Source organism: Pholis gunnellus (genome assembly GCF_910591455.1).
Source record: "Pholis gunnellus genome assembly, chromosome: 8".
Taxonomy (NCBI): Eukaryota; Metazoa; Chordata; class Actinopteri; order Perciformes; family Pholidae; genus Pholis; species Pholis gunnellus.
The window spans coordinates 16,973,373-16,990,622 of NC_136534.1; the positions used below are offsets into that span (position 1 = coordinate 16,973,373).

The 17,250-nt window shown below is 42.8% G+C and overlaps 2 protein-coding genes across 4 annotated transcripts; both read left to right on the top strand.

Annotated features, from left to right (window-relative positions):
• The first annotated feature begins 1,477 nt into the window (after positions 1-1,477).
• Positions 1,478-17,103, top strand: setdb1b (SET domain bifurcated histone lysine methyltransferase 1b). Of its 3 annotated transcripts, none has more exons than XM_079165059.1 (25): positions 1,478-1,555; positions 6,168-6,371; positions 7,488-7,654; positions 7,751-7,785; positions 8,199-8,313; positions 8,404-8,580; positions 8,692-8,893; positions 9,161-9,234; positions 9,324-9,514; positions 9,608-9,737; positions 9,932-10,202; positions 11,058-11,174; positions 11,519-11,819; positions 11,977-12,238; positions 12,868-12,958; positions 13,043-13,159; positions 13,258-13,427; positions 13,566-13,808; positions 13,963-14,124; positions 15,118-15,248; positions 15,493-15,512; positions 15,664-15,782; positions 15,902-16,158; positions 16,256-16,344; positions 16,757-17,103. In XM_079165059.1, exons 1-25 carry the CDS (start codon positions 1,539-1,541, stop codon positions 16,872-16,874), a joined length of 3,780 nt encoding a protein of 1,259 aa, XP_079021185.1. In that variant the 5' UTR covers positions 1,478-1,538; the 3' UTR covers positions 16,875-17,103. The 3 variants fall into 3 exon arrangements, with proteins under 3 accessions (XP_079021185.1, XP_079021187.1, XP_079021186.1); XM_079165061.1 differs by having other exon boundaries at positions 13,566-13,790; XM_079165060.1 differs by lacking the exon at positions 1,478-1,555 and adding an exon at positions 5,769-5,884.
• Positions 2,450-5,992, top strand: LOC306700140 (zinc finger MYM-type protein 1-like). The gene is made up of 3 exons (XM_079165062.1): positions 2,450-4,344; positions 4,589-4,697; positions 5,343-5,992. The coding sequence occupies exons 1-3, from the start codon at positions 2,840-2,842 to the stop codon at positions 5,868-5,870; spliced, it is 2,142 nt and encodes a 713-aa protein (XP_079021188.1). The 5' UTR covers positions 2,450-2,839; the 3' UTR covers positions 5,871-5,992.
• Positions 17,104-17,250: the final 147 nt, after the last annotated feature.

Here is a 17,250-nt window from a genome sequence, read left to right on the forward strand (position 1 = left end):
ACAAAACTGAGAGATAGAGCAAATCATTTTTTGAATATCATTAAAATGTTTACATTGAGTTATTTAAAATCACTAACTGTAAGTGGTGTATGATCTATACATGATTAAATATTTTCACCACATGAATATAGACATTTGATAAACTAATTACTGCATCCAGGTAGGCCTTTATAGTGTGATAAACATACCTGCAGGTCCATATATTGAAACATTAATATATTGAAGATCAAAATAAAGTAGTACATATAGTGTTGTGTTTGTTTAGCTCAAGTGGTAAATAAACATTTAACACTTCATCAGCAAACACTGGTCTCTGGTCAGAGAGTGTGCATTTAATTAAATGTACAATTCCATGACTTTACAGGAGACAACCGGCCCCGTTCTCCTTGTTTCATACCAATATATATATATACTCAACTTAATTTCAGACACATAAGTCCATATAAAAAAGAAATACAACAAAAAAGAAATACAATATACAATACTAGGACACCAAGACTGGTATAAGCATTGCAGTTCAAAGACATTTATTCCAATGTTTCCAAAACAAGAGGAAAACCTTGTATCACTTTGTGTTGGCTTAAGGCCTTTATGATTCATTTTTTTCGACATTTCAATTTGTACATAAATTTCTCAACACAGCATGACAGGTGGGAACATTACCAGAACATTACTTGCACGATACAAACTGCAAAACTTTTCACTTGCACTGCAGAGAACAGAGTGTCTGACTCCAAGAGATTAAGTGTGATTTAGTCATCATACCAGAATTTACATTGTGAAAAGTTGTTTGATGAAGTCAAAGGCGAATGCCTTCCCCTCCACATTAATAGAGCACAGATGTTTTCTCAATGATGTACATAACGCAGAACAGATGTTTTGCGCTTTGCCCCAAATTCTGTCACACAATGTTTTGGATATTTTGCACAAACTTTCATGCAAGTTGCTTGTTATTGAACAAATTAAATAAACTCTTTAGTATGAAGCATGTGTTAGTAATTCAACAGGGGTAAGTCGTTCAATAGAGGCGTATTCATGATAATAAGCAGAGCCAAGAAGGAATCAGGAGAGATTATTCATGTGCACCCTCAAGTGGTGAATATGAGTGATTACTGATGACAGGAATAATGCAAAAAAGTGAGATTCACAGAACTGTCCCTTTCAGTCAGATGGACATTTTCTACTTACGTTTTGAAAACTTGCTTGAAAAAGTGACTTTTTTATATTCATATATTAAACATAAAACGCTTAAAGCATAAAAGCGTTTTTTTAAAGGACAATCGATAAATTAATGTCTTAATTTCTTCAGAAAAGTCCCACCTCATGCAATAGTCTTGACTTTTATTGATTTAATATCGTGTAGCTCATTTGCACGTTTTTGAACACCTGCATATCCCGCGTGAGCGGAGTTTCGGTCTTCTACTGAAACCAAGCATCCCTCCGCTCTCTTCAGTTACCCCGGTCTTCAATGCATGCACTCCTTCTTGTAGCTAGCTGGTAGCATTAGCTAGCTAAGCTCATATTTGCGAGCAGACAGGATGGAAATCAGCGATGCGTGAGTATATAGTGCTGTCTTTGAATTATTTGTTACCGTCTGATGTGTTTGACTAGAACAACTAGAAAGGACACAATGCTGGGGTTTTTCAGACACCCGCACCAGTCAGTCAAGATATGAGACTTTATCGATGCTAATGCTAGGCTAACGAGCTAGCCTACTCTCACTTGTAACAAGCGTCAATTTAAAGTCTGTTAGCTGCAGGGATGTGTCTCGTTAAAGTGTGAGTGAAGATAGTGTGGGTTTAATGAGCAGCCACTCTGTTTGCAGAGATTAATTGGATGTTATCCAATTTGAATTAAGGGTATTTGTGTTTTCCAAACGTTCCCTTGTTGTGCTAACCAGTAGCGTTGACGTTAGCAAGTCATGCCTTTTGCAGCTGCTTCAACATTACCTTTACCCTGTCTGGTTGTTATATTTCAAGCCATGTGCCACATTAGTACCAACTCTACATCATATCGTTGTTTTGGTGGAGACCGTTACCATCGGTACGTTGTCTCTGTGCGCGTGGGTAAACACATCTAACATATTGAAGTCAAGCTGGAATAAAGGAAGCAGAGGTTTGTAACGTTACACATGTGTGACCCCCGTCTAGTATGCAACGATCTCAGTCTGCAGTGCACGCACTGATGCTTTAAATGTAATGATGATGCACGACAGAAATCAGGGATGCAGTAGAGTTTCTTCTTGGAATTGATACGCTGATAGAAATGCATCTTTGCAGACATTACATGCAGGGTTAAAACAAGGGTTGCGTGATATGTTACGAGTCCTCATTATGATATTGATATGGATTGATAAGGTTTGCTAGCTAATCACACTGGTGTCTAAAACAATTACTTGTCTTTCAGGGTTTTGAATCAGATCAAACTCTTTAAATGTGTATTTAAAAAAAAGAGTATTAGGCAGTGGTGGCTGGCCAATAGAGGGCGATAGGGCGCCGCCCCCCCCTTGAGCCATAACAGTATCGTCGTGTGTTTTGGAAATACAGAATCACCCAGTCATATTTGTAAAATATTATATCTGCGCAAAATAGATGCTTTTCCTCCACGTGCCTGTCCGCCGCACGTGTCAGCAGCTTTGGGGCCATGGAGGAAGCGCCCACAGGAGGCGGGTCTATGAAGCAGTTTAGACAATTGCTGATCAAAGATATACACGTGTGGCATACAATGTAGCCAATCAGCGTCCTCAAATAGATTCAGTGATGGGCAGGATTCGTTTCACCCCAAACTGCGCGTCCTCCTCGAGACTAGTCTCTACCAGCGCCATTTTAACGACATAACAATGGCGAGCACGAGCACTACTTCTCCAATACCCAGCCCTAACTCGGTTAAATCTCTCCTCCAACACCCGTTTGAGGGGAGAACTTTGGCGGAGAAACTACAGGTAAAAGAGTTGGGCCCAGATCAGCCTGGCCTCACGATAAGACAACAGACGAGCGACAGAGGGAAGCAGCACATGCGAAGCTTCTCCAGAGACTGGTACTGGAGGAAGGGTTGGCTTGCCGGATGCAGTCATGCTGATGCCGTATTTTGCTTCCCATGCTTGCTTTTCAAAACAACGGGGACCGATCCAGCATGGACGATTACGGGAGTGAAGGACATGAAGCACCTGTCTGAAAAAGTGAAGAAACACGAGAACACCAGGTTACACATGGAGAACTCCGTCAAGTTAGCCACGTTGGGCAACGTGACCATCGCTACCCAGCTGACCGACGGACACAGGATTGCGGTGAGGAAACACAACGAGGGGGTGGATAGAAACAGGCAAATTTTATCCAAAACAATTGACTGTGTTAAGTTGTGTGGGGCTTTTGAGTTGGCCATGCGCGGGCACGACGACGAGACTGGCTCCTCGGAGAACCCTGGCGGTTTCAGGGGATTGGTGGAATGTGTTGCCTCCCTGGACCGCGCGCTGCAGGAGCACCTTAAGACAGCTAGCGTACAAAACGAGCTGTTGGACTGCATGCTGTCGGTCATAAAGGATCACATTCTGGAGGAAGTAAAGCGCGCGGATTTCATCGCCATTCAAGCAGACGAGACGACTGACGTGTCCACCCACTGCCAGCTGGTGCTCGTGCTACGCTACATCGACGCCAGCAGTAACGTGCAAGAGCGGTTTTTCGAGCACATTACCGTCCAGAACGCAACCGCTGACACCATCGCCGCAGCGCTGATGGAGAGGCTGAGCGCCATCCTCCCAAACGGACAAAATGCCAAACTTATCGCCCAATCGTACGACGGGGCTGCTGTGATGAGGGGAGCCACCGGCGGCGTGCCGCGTAAGATATCGGATGTCTACGAGAACGCTCACTACGTCCACTGTTACGCGCATCAGCTGAGCCTCATCATGCAGCAGGCAGCGTCACGCATCCCCCGGATCCGCACTTTCTTTTCGGACCTCGGTGGATTTTCTGCCTTCTTCTCCAGGTCACCCAAGCGAACCACCGTGCTCGACCAGGTGGTCGCCAATAGACTTCCCGGTGCCGCCACAACACGGTGGAACTTCCACAGTCGCGCTGTAAATACTGTGCACGAGCACAAGGATGACCTCCTGAAGTGTTTCCAGACCATCCGGGACTCTGGGAACTTTGACCCCCTGACTGTCCGAGAGGCAGGGGGCTTCGTGAGGATGCTCGAAGACGAGACTTTCTGTTTTTTCCTGGCATTGTTCCACGAGATCATGCCAAATGTGGACACGCTATTCAACCAGCTGCAGATGAGGAACATCGACCGCGTCTTCATTGAAGCACTTGTCCAGAGGTTCACAGAGAGCATTCTAACGATCAGGTACATAACTATCTTTACTACTGGCTGATGAAGCTTTTGTTGTTAGAAAGCCTGACTGTGCCTAGTCACCAACGTGAATGATTATCATAGAGAACATCACAATATTTATTTAAATATTTTATAGGGAAGATTTGTATAATAATGCAGGTAGTTATTCAACACAATTTGTAAAAACCACCATGTCAATTTCTAGTTGTTATTGAAGATGGCAAGTTAGCAACTTACACTTTATTTTTTGGACCAGAGCCTCAGTTTCCTCTCCGGGTGGGGACAGTGCGTCTGACCAGCAGCCCCAGCCCAAAAAGCAACGGAGGATGCTGGGACCAGGAGAGCAGGAGAGGCTGGCTACAGAGGTACGTTGTGATGTAGTTGTGTGTGTGTGTGTGTTTATGTATATATATATATGTGTGTGTGTGTGTGTGTGTGTGTGTGTGTGTGTGTGTGTGTGTGTGTGTGTGTGTGTGTGTGTGTGTATATACACTGGTGTGTGTGTATGCACAGCCCGAGCGTTCATGCTAATTACAGGAACTAGTCAAATGTTCAGTAACATAGTCGTCTTGTCTCCTTGAAAAGAGGACAAGCTGTAACTGACCTGATACATTGTGTTGACACATTGTATTTTTGATTTTTCCATTTAAATTGTTCATGACATATTTCAAAAGAGGCTGCATATTCTGTATGCCTTTTTATCTGTTTAAATAACGTATTATTTGCAAGTATCTATAAAACTGATTATGTGCTATGTTATAATATTCTAGAAACATCTCATATTCAGTGAACATTTGCCAGAATCTAACCAATCCCCCGTCGACCTTGTTTTGTTGGGGAAGCCAATAAGGAGTTAAAGATCAGGAGAAGTAAACATACTGTAATGTGCAATTAGGAATACTGGTGTTAAAACCTTAGTAGTCATATACTTGACTTGAAAAGTGTTCAATCAGAATCACTTATCAGAATCAGCTTATTGCAAATTGAAGCTGATGATGTGTCTTTTACAGGTATGCGATACCATCCTGATGCATGCCAAGGAGCGGTTCTCCTTCACCCAGCACCTCATCAGCGCGACACTGTTGCACGTAGAGTTGTTCCCACAACACAGCGCGAGGTTCCCCGACTCGGCGCTTGAAACCGCAGTGCAGGCGTACCCCATGTTGAACCAGGCCAAGCTCAAAACAGAACTGTCCCTCATCTATGAGAACAGTGAGTTCAAGGCGTGCAGTGGTGCAGTGCCCATGTACCAGTTCTTCATGGAGAACAACCTTCAGAGCACCTTCACAGAGACCGTCAGTCTTCTCAAGATCCTCATCACCACGCCCATGACGACCGCTGAATCCGAGAGGCGCTTCTCTACTTTGAAGAGGATCAAGAGCTTCCTGAGAAACACCGCGACACAGGATCACCTCGACGCTCTGGCTATGCTCTCCATGGAGAAGAAACTTGCCAGGGACATTCCTGACTTCAATAAGAAGGTCATTGAGAGGTTTGCCACTCAGAAGGACAGAAGAGCAAAATTCCTCTACAAATAATGAAAAACATGCAGGTGTCCTCACCATCTCAATAAATAAACATGTTTGTCAAAGTGTTATTTACTGCTTTTTTTTGTGTTGGAATAAAGGTTAAATATTTAACTGCAAAGTAGTTATGCGTGTTTGATACCTACATTTTTTTTGCATTAAATCATTCTGGGATGTTTCCTGAAATTGATTGGATGTGGCACAGCCCTACCTAGAACATTTTCCACCAGCCGCCACTGGTGTTAGGACATGCTTATCATCAAAGAAATTAATGTAATTAATGTTTAAATGCTGTTTTTTCGTCCTAAGAATGGAAGTGGATGGCTGGGATGCTAACATGGAGGAAGAGCTGGGCATTTCTCTGGATGAGCTGAAGAAGTGGATTGACGAAGCCGTGGAGAAGAGCGAGATCGTGCAGAAGAAGAAGGCTCATCTGATGGAGCTCAAGGAATGGGTGGAGCACAAAGAAGAGGAGGAGGCGAGGACAGACGTGCTTCTCAACGATGCCAACAAGTAAGCATGACATGAGTCTGTTTATGTTGATTACATTACACAGATACAGGTTTTAAAATGTAAAAACATATAAATTAACCGCTTATTTAGGTTCTCTGGAGTGTTACCATTGATTAAATTAATCATCATTTTGGCCATAATTGTGCTGCACTAACCCATATACTTATACTCCTGTATTTAAATGTTTGATTTTTTTTATATATCTTTAGGGTTGCTAGCGTTTTAACTATGTGTGTAACAGCATGAGGCTTTAGCTAAAAGGGGACTGTTATAAACGGGTACGATGTATAACGTCAGTACATACAGAACATACAGAACCGGCAGATTCTTTGTACTTTGCAGTAGTCTATACAACTAATGATGAAGTTGTGGATTATTGTGTAGAAGCCAGCTGTTCCAATCAGCTCCTGTATAACAGGGAAATGTAGCCGGTAGCATTGACGGAGCGAAGGGACCGACCAAGAACTCTCTAACCAAACATGATGGATGACGGCTTCAAGCAGGCCGAAACAACACCACACAGGTCTCGAACAAACATCCAACAGATGTGGCTCTGCTGGGGACACAAATGATTACACTGTCTGTACATTTTGTAATGCACATTCTGATTATTTTCCATTTCCCGTTAAAACAGATAATAATCCATGCTTGTGGGTGTAATGTGTGACAGTGGGCTTTGTTGTTTGGAGCATTTTATTCCTTTATTTGTTAACACCAGAAGAGGGATGACAGGGAATGAGAGACGCAACAAAGCATTTTTCTCTCCTGATACAGATGCCAATACTTCAACTAAGGGTGTCTACGAACACTTAGAACTAATCCCATACCAATATTCTCTTTTGCCCAAATTTAAATCTCAATTTTTAATGTGTGTAACTGATTGGAGTGATTCCTATGGAAGGTAAAAGGGTGTGGTGAAATGTAAAACAACCTGCGATTGGCTGATATATTTGTGCAGGTTAGCAGATATCATACCGTTTCTACATTTTGTTATCTACTGTATTAAAAGAGAACGTGATATAAGTGAGTGTGTGAGTTAAAAGCTCAGACAGGAGCAGTCTGGCTGCGCTGTCGTACGTCCACGGTGTTAACTGTTAATGCTGAATGACTCCTCAGGTCCCTGCTGGAGTGTGAGAAGCTCGTGAAGGAAACTTACCAGAAGAACGGTCTGGTTTACAAAGAGAGCAGCTCAGAGGATGAGGGGGGCGGGGGAGGCGTGCTGTCCTCTGAGGTCATCGAGATAGACGACGACGACGACGACGATGTCATTGCTGTTGGCTGTCGTAAGTCCGGCTCCTTTCAGTTACACTTTCATCGCTACTACGACATGAAAACTATCGGGTTGTTAAGTCTTTTTCTGTTCTTTTCTAACGTTTCAGTGGTTCCTCCAAAGACTCCTGTCAAAGATTCAGCGGTGAGAACAGTAGAGATGATCTGTAACCATAACTGTACAAAAGCGTGATTTATTAGCATTTACATGATAACATTTCTTATAAATATCACGGTTATCTTGTGGTTGGTTTAATGATGTGCCCTAATTTTGTCAAAACCTGTGATATCTTTAGATATTATATGCTACAAGAATATAAAAGTACGCCTTGTATCTACTGCTATAGACCCAATAGTAGCTTTTAAATGAATTTACACATTTTAGTACACTATATATACATGTTTTCCATCTAAATGAACTGCTGCTTTGTGAGACAGACTTGTGGAAATGCTTACATGGGAAGACATCTATATTTAGGTTTTTATAGCAAACATCTATGGAAGTGTGTCACTGCTCGGTGTATGCAGATGATGATGTATATGTTGTTTATTTACCAGTTAAATGAGGCCTCCACAGCGCTGCAGAAAACATCCCAGCAGGTGCAGACGTTGGTCCAAATGGTCAGCAAGCCCTCACCAGGTGCTCCAATGCGTCGCTCTCCGTCACAGCCAGGTGAGCAGACATGTATTTCTTTAATGCATCGCACCTGCGGGGGAAGTATATGCGACGCTAACGGTATGTGTGGCTTGTCCTACCCTCCAGGTATTCATTCTTCAGTGCCAGCAGTGTTTGTATCCCAGATTCAGTCTCAGTCTCAGTCCATGACCCAGCCCAACCCGAACGCGACAGAAGATGAGCTGAGAGTCGGCATGGTGATTTTGGGAAAGAAGCGCACCAAGACCTGGCACAAAGGCGACCTGGTTGCTGTCAGCCCAGTCGGTGTGTTCCCAAAACATTTTGTTGATATTATATATGTTGTATAGATGTATTCTATGCTTTATTTCCCTGATGTGTTATGTTTAATGCAACTCACCCTCTGTCTATATTCAGGGAACGGTATATCCAAGTACAAAGTGAAGTTTGACAAAGGAAAGAGTCTGCTGTCTGGGAATCATGTGGCCTTCGAGTATAACCCCACCCTGGAGATCCTGTACGTCGGGGCTCGGGTAGTCGCCAAGTACAAGGACGGCAGCCTGGTGTGGCTCTACGCTGGAATAGTAGCAGAGATGCCCAACAACAAGAACCGTATGAGGTGGGCAGTCGAAGCTAAAGAATGGCTAAACTAAGGGTGGGATGTGCCGATTGGTTGACATCAGAGTTCTACCCATACTGTATTTGTTAGTCCAATATCAATCAGCGTTACAAAATCCAATGGATCAACTATTTCTGTTAAATAAACATCCCTTAAATTTGCCAGCGCCCATTGGTGGTTTAAACTATATAATAGACACTTTATATCAAACACACACTAGTGAATCAGTCGGACTGTAGTTCATATCTTCTGTTGTATGTGTTTCAGGTTTTTGATCTTCTTTGACGATGGCTATGCTTCATATGTGACACTACCTGACCTCCACCCAGTTTGCAGACCATGTAAGTGGCCCTGTTCTCCTTCTCTCTTGTTAGGCTAAATGCTGCGTTGAATTGAGTTTGAGAAACTGAGAGCATTCTTGTTTTCACAGTAAAGCGTACCTGGGAGGACATAGAGGACGCGTCGTGTCGAGACTTCATCGAGGAGTACATCACTGCGTATCCCAGCAGGCCGATGGTGCTCCTAAAGGTTGGGCAGATCATCAAGACAGAGTGGGAGGGAACCTGGTGGAAGAGCAAAGTGGAAGAGGTGGATGGAAGCTTGGTCAAGATCCTCTTTTTGGTACGTTGACGTAAAAAATAAACATTCACCTCGTTAGACCGCTGTCTAAAAGTTCAGAAGGGAGAGCAAACTTTCTTGTTTCATGTGGATCAGGATGACAAGAGGAGTGAGTGGATCTATAGAGGCTCCACCAGGTTGGAGCCAATGTTCAACCTGAAGATGACCTCCGCCAACACCCAGGAGAAGAAGCTGGCCGGCCAGCAGAGGACACGGCCTAACATGGGTAACGTTTACATCTTTGCACCGTTAATCTAGTCAAAAAGCCTAATTTCAACCACTGTCACTTCGTGTTTTAAAAGAAGAAAATATGAAAAAATTATAAATTAATTATAATACCATGTTTTACTACACTCACTCATGTTTACTTTAAGTCATTTGATTTTCACTTTATCTCTTTTTGTCCATTTTGATGTCCAGGGGCGTTGAGGAGTAGAGGTCCAGTAGTTCAATACACCAGTGACGGACATGTTGGAGCCTCTCCCGTCAAAACGCAGCCAGGCTCACCCAGCCAGCCACAGACACCACCACAGCCACAGACACCACAACAACAACAACAACAACAACTACTACAACTACGTCCTCAGCCCCCTCTGCCCCCGCTGCCCCCACAGCCACAACAAATGCAACAAATGCAACAAATCCAACAGATCCAACAGACGATTCAGCCTCCACAGCCTCCTCGTGTTGAGTAAGTGATGTTCACTGAACTATAGCAATAACACTACTAAAGGCAGTTTGTTCGAAGGTGTGTACTTTGCAAAGAAAAGCTGAAGCTGAGGAACAAGTTACCTTTACCTCAAAGTAAAATTGGTAGTGGTCATAAAACGGATCGGATCAGCACAAAAGAAAAAAAGGAGCATCTATACAGTCGCTTTTAAAGATCCCCGATCACACTTTTTTGCCACCGATACCGATTGTCAATCATTGATGATCCATAGTGACAGATACAGATCCCTTTGTTGTTTGATTATAGCAGCTCCAGACTCAAAGGATCTGCTCTGAAGTCAGTAAACCATCAACAATTTTAAATGTTATCCTTTGACTTTGTTATAGTAATTTTATAGTATAATATGATACATCAATGGTATTAACATATATACAGTTAATTTGTTTTCTTCATAAAAACAGACAATTCAAATGCTAAGGAAATAAAAGGTTGTATTTTTATTGATTAAAACAAATATTGTCATGAGTAGTTTTGATGATAAACTGCTGAGTGTAATCGGGTCAGAATTCCCTCTAATATCTATTTATGTTGTGAAAACGAATGTATTTATTCAAGTTTCTCACCAACACTACATTTTACAAAATTACACGTGATTACTGCTTTTCATTTTGTGTGCATTTACTTTTTAGCACCTCCTCAAACTGCGAACAAGTTTCCCTTCTTTATAAAGTCAAAACATGTTGATTTTCAAACGGTCGCCTTGTTTACAAAGTTTGTAGTCAGCTCCAACAGCTTCAAGTCCAACGCTTTAAACCCAGACGATTTGAAAGGAAGTGGAGACTTGATGTTGTCATTTCTCTCCTTGCTGTCTTCAAGCAATAAACATCAGATGGCAAAGAAGAGTACTTCTCCATTTGTCCCCGGGGTGGGAGGCACTCATGCCTCCAAAATCATGATGCAGTCTCTTTCTTCCAGTCCCGGCGACCTCACTAGGTAAGTCCTCCATAGTTTGGTCTAATACGTTGCTGCCAAGCATCGACCTACGGTGCTGAGAAACGAAGCCAATGCGAAAGTGACAAAAACTACAGATCCTCAAATGGAAAATTTGGCTCCAAAAGCGAGTCGATCCCTGTAGACCCCCATGTTAGAATGCCCTTTACTTTACAACCGATAGAAACACGTTAACAGCCTGCTACAAAAAAATAGGATTTGGTCTCTACAGCTGATTTCCGCGTTCATGACAACTGAATTTTTTCAGTGCTTTCGCAGATGATCTCATCTTAGAAGTTTGATGTTAACTCGTCTTTTTCCTTTTTGTTTTTTTTGTCAATCCATAGTGCAAGGATTGTGAGTGTCCAAAGTATTGCTTCACCTGCTTTCACTCAGTCGTATCAGAGACTGCCCACTCTGGCTGCCGCACCCCCTCCTGTGACCCACACGATGGCCACCATCCCACACCAGCCCTCATACCGAGCCCCGACGGACCGCATCTTCTACCTCGCACACACTTGTCAGCCCGCATGTCTGAATCGTGTCCGACCTGCATCGACCGACTTGCACCGAGGAAAGAACCCCCTCCTCACACCGTTACTGTACGATTTCAGACGCATGACGGGACGACGAAAAGTCAACCGCAAGGTAAATTTGAAGGAAGATTAGATTAATGTAGCGAAAATATGAGGCCTTACCCTTACCTAGAGTTTCTCCCTTACCTTCAAATAGCCAGTTTTCCTTTAACATCCCTGCAGTTAAACTGACTTGTACAACTCTTGTCTTCTGCGTGTCCACCCCTCAGATGTCCTTCCACGTGATCTACAAGGCTCCGTGCGGGCTTTGCCTGCGCGACATGGGAGAGATCCAGCACTACCTCTTCCAGACACGCTGTGACTTTATATTCTTAGAGATGTTCTGTCTAGACCCCTATGTGCTCGTGGACCGGCCATTCCAGCCGCAGAGGCCGATCTATTATTATGACGACATCACTCGAGGAAGAGAGGACATCCCACTCTCCTGCGTCAACGAGATTGATACCACCCCGCCTCCTAAAGTAGCTTACAGTAAGAATTACGTTGAGATGTTTACAAAGGAAGATTCACAGGGCTTGTGCTGGGATCAGACTACGCAATATTTTTTTGAAATGACTCACTTTAAACATCAGTCTGTTTACATCTCTTGGGTAGGATAAGTGTATATGTGGCAAAAAAAATAGTATGACGCTTTTTGTGGCTCCAGAGGGAGTTATGCAAAGTCTGTTAAATGGCCTCACATGATGTCACTTGTGTCGGCGTGTCGGTTGAGTCACAACACCAGATGTTCAGCCGCTCGAGGCCACATCAGCGCTGCTCGCACTGTGCACTAAAGAGCAGTCTGCTCCTTTTGGTCAACATCACAGAACACGTCGTAGAAGTTATGAAACTTGGTGAGAGACGGCTAAAAACATTGCAAGTCCTTTTCTCTCATTTTAATACTGTCTCAGTTGTCCTCCGCTATGACACAAACACTATACACAGTATAAAATTGTTGTGCTCAACGCTGATTTGTATTCCCAACATCCCACTTCTGTCATGGACTATATTTGGGCTGATATTGTATTCCTAGCATTGGTTTGTGCTCTAGTGGGTGCATTGATAAATGCAGTTTGTACATCGCTGTGTAATAAGTTATCTGTCCCTCTCTTCTCTTCAAGGTAAAGAGCGTATTCCTGAAGACGGAGTATACATCAACACCAGCCCAGACTTCCTGGTCGGATGCGATTGCACCGACGGCTGTCGCGACAAGTGAGTGAAATATTTGACCCGTTTGGTTTTTCATATTTCTCCCACTTTAAATATTCTGAACACGTCTTTGCGTATTTGTTACAGATCCAAATGCTCTTGCCACCAGCTGACCCTTCAGGCTACAGGTTGTACACCCGGGGCACAGATCAACCCAAATGCTGGATTCTTGCACAAACGATTAGAGGAGTGCCTCCCAACAGGGTCAGACATTGTACACACACAGAGATAATTACTTTTGTATATAATTTCTATTTTGGTTGTCTAATTGGCCATCATCTCTCCTTCCCTCCATTTCTCAGGATCTATGAGTGTAACAAGCGGTGCAAATGCTGTGCTGAGATGTGCACCAACCGGTTGGTGCAACACGGCCTGCAGGTGCGCCTCCAGCTCTTCAAGACCCAGAACAAAGGCTGGGGCATCCGCTGTCTGGATGACGTGGCCAAGGGCTCTTTTGTCTGCATCTATGCTGGTGAGGAAAGGACCAGACTTATGAGAAGATACATCATGGAAAACAGACATGCAGACATCTTCATCCGTTCATTCATTGCAATACAACAGCAGATGACTTGTTTGCAAAGTAACTCTGTTTCTCTTCCACTTTTACCAGGTAAAATCTTGACAGACGACTTTGCCGACAGGGAAGGTCTAGAGATGGGCGATGAGTATTTCGCCAATCTGGACCACATAGAGAGTGTGGAGAACTTCAAAGAGGGCTACGAGAGCGAGGCTCACTGTTCGGACAGCGAGGGGAGCGGTGTGGACATGACGAGGATAAAAATCCAACCTTCTGCTTTAGCATCAGCTAACCCTGTTGGGAGACCGCCCAAAAAGGGTGAGTCCAAGTCCAAAGGTGAGAGATCAAGGAGGTCCCAAATGGACTGGGTTATATCCTCTGCTGTGTGGTTTTTTCTTTTTTTTGTTGATCCCAGCTCACATTTTATCCTCCTTCCTTCTCCACATGATTTTATAGTTTTATTTATCTATTTGTGTTTCGTCTGTTAAAGGCCAAAGCTCATCAGGGGACAGCAATGACGACGACAAGGATTCAAAGAGCGAAGAGGAAAGCGACAGTTCAGACGACACGTTTGTGAAGGAGAACTATTTCAGCTCCAGCTCTGTGTGGAGGAGTTACACCACACGTGGTCAGGTCAAGGGCAACAAGGAAGGTGAGCTGGAGGCCTCTTCATGAGGGGTGGGTGGAGGTCAATCTTCAGTGTTTGGATTGAAACAAATGGTTAGAAATTTATGGGATTATGCTTATTCAAATGCCGTTAAATTATCCATTAACGGTAAAGAAAGTCCGGTACATAATTACTGTAAAACTACAATTTTGTTGTACAAATTTGATAGAACATGTTTATTAGTGATCTTTTAGAGGAGCTGACAGGCAGATGTTGATCCATTTTTTTCAGAGCCAGGCGAACTGTTTCCAGTCTTTATGCTAAGCTAAGCGAGAGAAACATTTCCAAAAAAGAACTTAAAGACCTGTAGTGTCCATGGTGTGAGACTGCTTTGTATATGTACTACATGTGTCGTACTAGTGGGTGATTTAATACCAGTACTTTCATCCACAGCTGTATGAAACCCTTTTCCATCGTCTTACTGCATTATTGGAACACGTTAAATTAATTTACAAGGCAGCAGCTGAGCAGTAGTGATGAAAAGACCTCTTCCAACAGAAAATTAATAACAATTTTGCTGAGTGATAAAACATTTTAACCTTTTAATAAAATAAAAAGAGTGAAACTTGCTGCTTATAACTTTTAAAAGTTTGGCTTTTTTATCATTTTAAATGTTTTGAGACAAAATTAGCAAATACAAGACTCTTGAGACTTTTGATTGGCATTTGCTAGTGTGTTTGACATTTTGTAGATTAAATGCCTCATCAGTTATTCCAAAAATATATTTATATTAATTGATAATGAAAGTAATTTTTACTTGCTCCTTAATAATCCTAATAATAATAAGTCTTTAATTGTGTTTAAGTTTTAGGCCTAGTTTGAATGCCAAATGTAGTTGAGTTAAAGGTTATATCTTGTTTCTATCTTTCTCAACACACCTCGTGTTATGGGGAACATCTACAGTGTTTCCTCTGCATTGATGTAGTAAATGTAAAGATGGGTTTGGAAGACTTCTGTTTTGTGTCCTTCCTGCCTCAGGGAGTCAAGACAGTAAAGATGAATTGAGCGCGTCAGCCAGAGGAACTGATGACGATAAGCCACCGTCCATGCCAGAAGAGACGGGGAAAAGCAAAGTGGCTTCCTGGCTCACCAGCCAGGGGATGAAGAAGGTGAGTAAAGAGGAGATAAAGTGAGAATAATGTGTGATGGATTTGAGCTCTGTGTGCAAAGCCTTTTTTACAATAATTGCAGTGTCTCACACATAAATATAAACACAGTCCTGCTGTTTCTGCTCATTAGAACTCTCATCTTAGATCCGTTATCTTTAGTAAGAGGATTGATTGTAAAAGGTTTTATTATCATGATCGTCTTGCACAACGATCGATAACCCTCAATTTCTGTTTTCCATCACAGGAATCCGGAGACGTGAAGAGGTGTGTTGTACTTAACAAATTATTCTGAAATGGATTATTAGTTTTTCCCGATTTTCAACATATTGTTTTTAACAATAATTCACCAACTCTGTGATCATGAACCTCGCCTAACGTTAGATTGCTTTTAAGATTAACTTTGTGTTTCTTGCAGTCAAGTGAAGTCAGAAACGGTGAAGAAGCAGGAAGTGATGACTCTCTCCGACAGTGATGAGGTTCAGACCATCAGCTCTGGATCTGAAGACAACAAGGAGAGAGAAAAAGTCAACCTGGGTGAGGAGAAGAACAGGGAGAAAATACTTGAATTTACACTGCACTGATGATGACTGCATGGTTTTGACTGTTTTTACTTTCCTTCCTTTCTCGCTCCTGTTGCTGCTTTTCTGGTTCAGGTGTGACTAAGAAGCAGGTAGCGGTGAAATCAACACGTGGCATCGCCCTAAAGAGCGGCCACGGGATGATGGTGAAAACGGGAACCCCTGGAGGCGGGGGAGGGCCGGGAGGGCAGGGAGGAAAAACGGGGCAGCAGGGTCAGACTGGAGGAGGTGGGGAGAACGCTTCCAAAAACACCCGCCTGTTCTTTGACGGTGAAGAGTCCTGCTACATCATTGACGCCAAGTTGGAAGGCAACCTTGGGCGTTACCTCAATGTAAGCGTGTAATCTAAATGTGTAACCATTGATTACGTTCCTATATGTGTGTGTATATCTTTTATTTGATCGTGTCTATCTCCTCTTGGTATTACAGCACAGCTGTAGTCCCAACCTTTTCGTGCAGAATGTGTTTGTGGACACACATGACTTGAGGTTTCCCTGGGTGGCGTTCTTTGCCAGCAAGTGAGTTTGGAAACAAATTTTAAGTTTGTCACAGATTATGGATGGGCCAAATGGCCAAAGTCTTATCTCCTGATATAGGTCATTTCATATATCTAGATAACAATATACATCACGATATAGTATGATCTCTGGTGATTAAATAAACGAATAGTCTATATGAAATACCTACATGGTAAAGCCAATTTTTGTACAGTAATTAAATACTTGACAAATTAAAAGTCCTGAGTATTTTCTCCTTTTATTACAACTTGTCTCAGGAGAATGATGCTAGACTTTATGGGGTGTTTATACAGTATTAACTTCACCTGTTGGTCCAGGAGAAGGCAGTTATTAATGCACTACATTAGCTTTAAGTTAACGTATTGATGAGCTCTTGTCCTGCACTCACTTGCCTGCTTGTGTCGTCGTGCAGGCGGATCCGGGCCGGCACAGAGCTGACCTGGGACTACAACTACGAGGTGGGCAGCGTGGAGGGGAAGGTGCTGCTCTGCTGCTGCGGATCCACTGAGTGCAGAGGAAGACTGCTGTGATCTGCAGCCGTCATTGACTTCACTGCCTTTACTGTATCTGTAGGAACCTTTTAGAGGATCTCTTTTAGCACCCTGACGTTGCTTCTTTTTAAGTTGAACTTTGTGTTTTATTACAGCTGTTTTTGTTTTTATTTTATATGAACGTGATGTTTCCTGATTTGTCCATGACGTTTCTCTTCATCTAAATAAAATGCAGTTTTCTTCAAGGAATCTAAGCTCTCACAGCTGTTCTTTTGTCAAATAGCAAATGTAGATGAAGAGGTATGTTCACAAATATATAATTTATATAAATATATATGTAATTCTCACCACCTTATTTATAAAAGATATTAAATCCCGCTAATGCTACACAAGCATTTTGTTTTATGTAACTAAA

Coding starts and splice junctions, on each gene's coding strand:
- setdb1b (XM_079165059.1), top strand. Junction 15,249..15,492: donor CCAGCCAGGGGATGAAGAAG/GTGAGTAAAGAG, acceptor TTTCCATCACAG/GAATCCGGAGACGTGAAGAG. Junction 15,783..15,901: donor GAGAGAAAAAGTCAACCTGG/GTGAGGAGAAGA, acceptor TTTCTGGTTCAG/GTGTGACTAAGAAGCAGGTA.
- LOC306700140 (XM_079165062.1), top strand. CDS start 2,840: ATGGCGAGCACGAGCACTACTTCTCCAATACCCAGCCCTAACTCGGTT. Junction 4,345..4,588: donor GAGAGCATTCTAACGATCAG/GTACATAACTAT, acceptor TTTTTGGACCAG/AGCCTCAGTTTCCTCTCCGG. Junction 4,698..5,342: donor AGGAGAGGCTGGCTACAGAG/GTACGTTGTGAT, acceptor TGTCTTTTACAG/GTATGCGATACCATCCTGAT.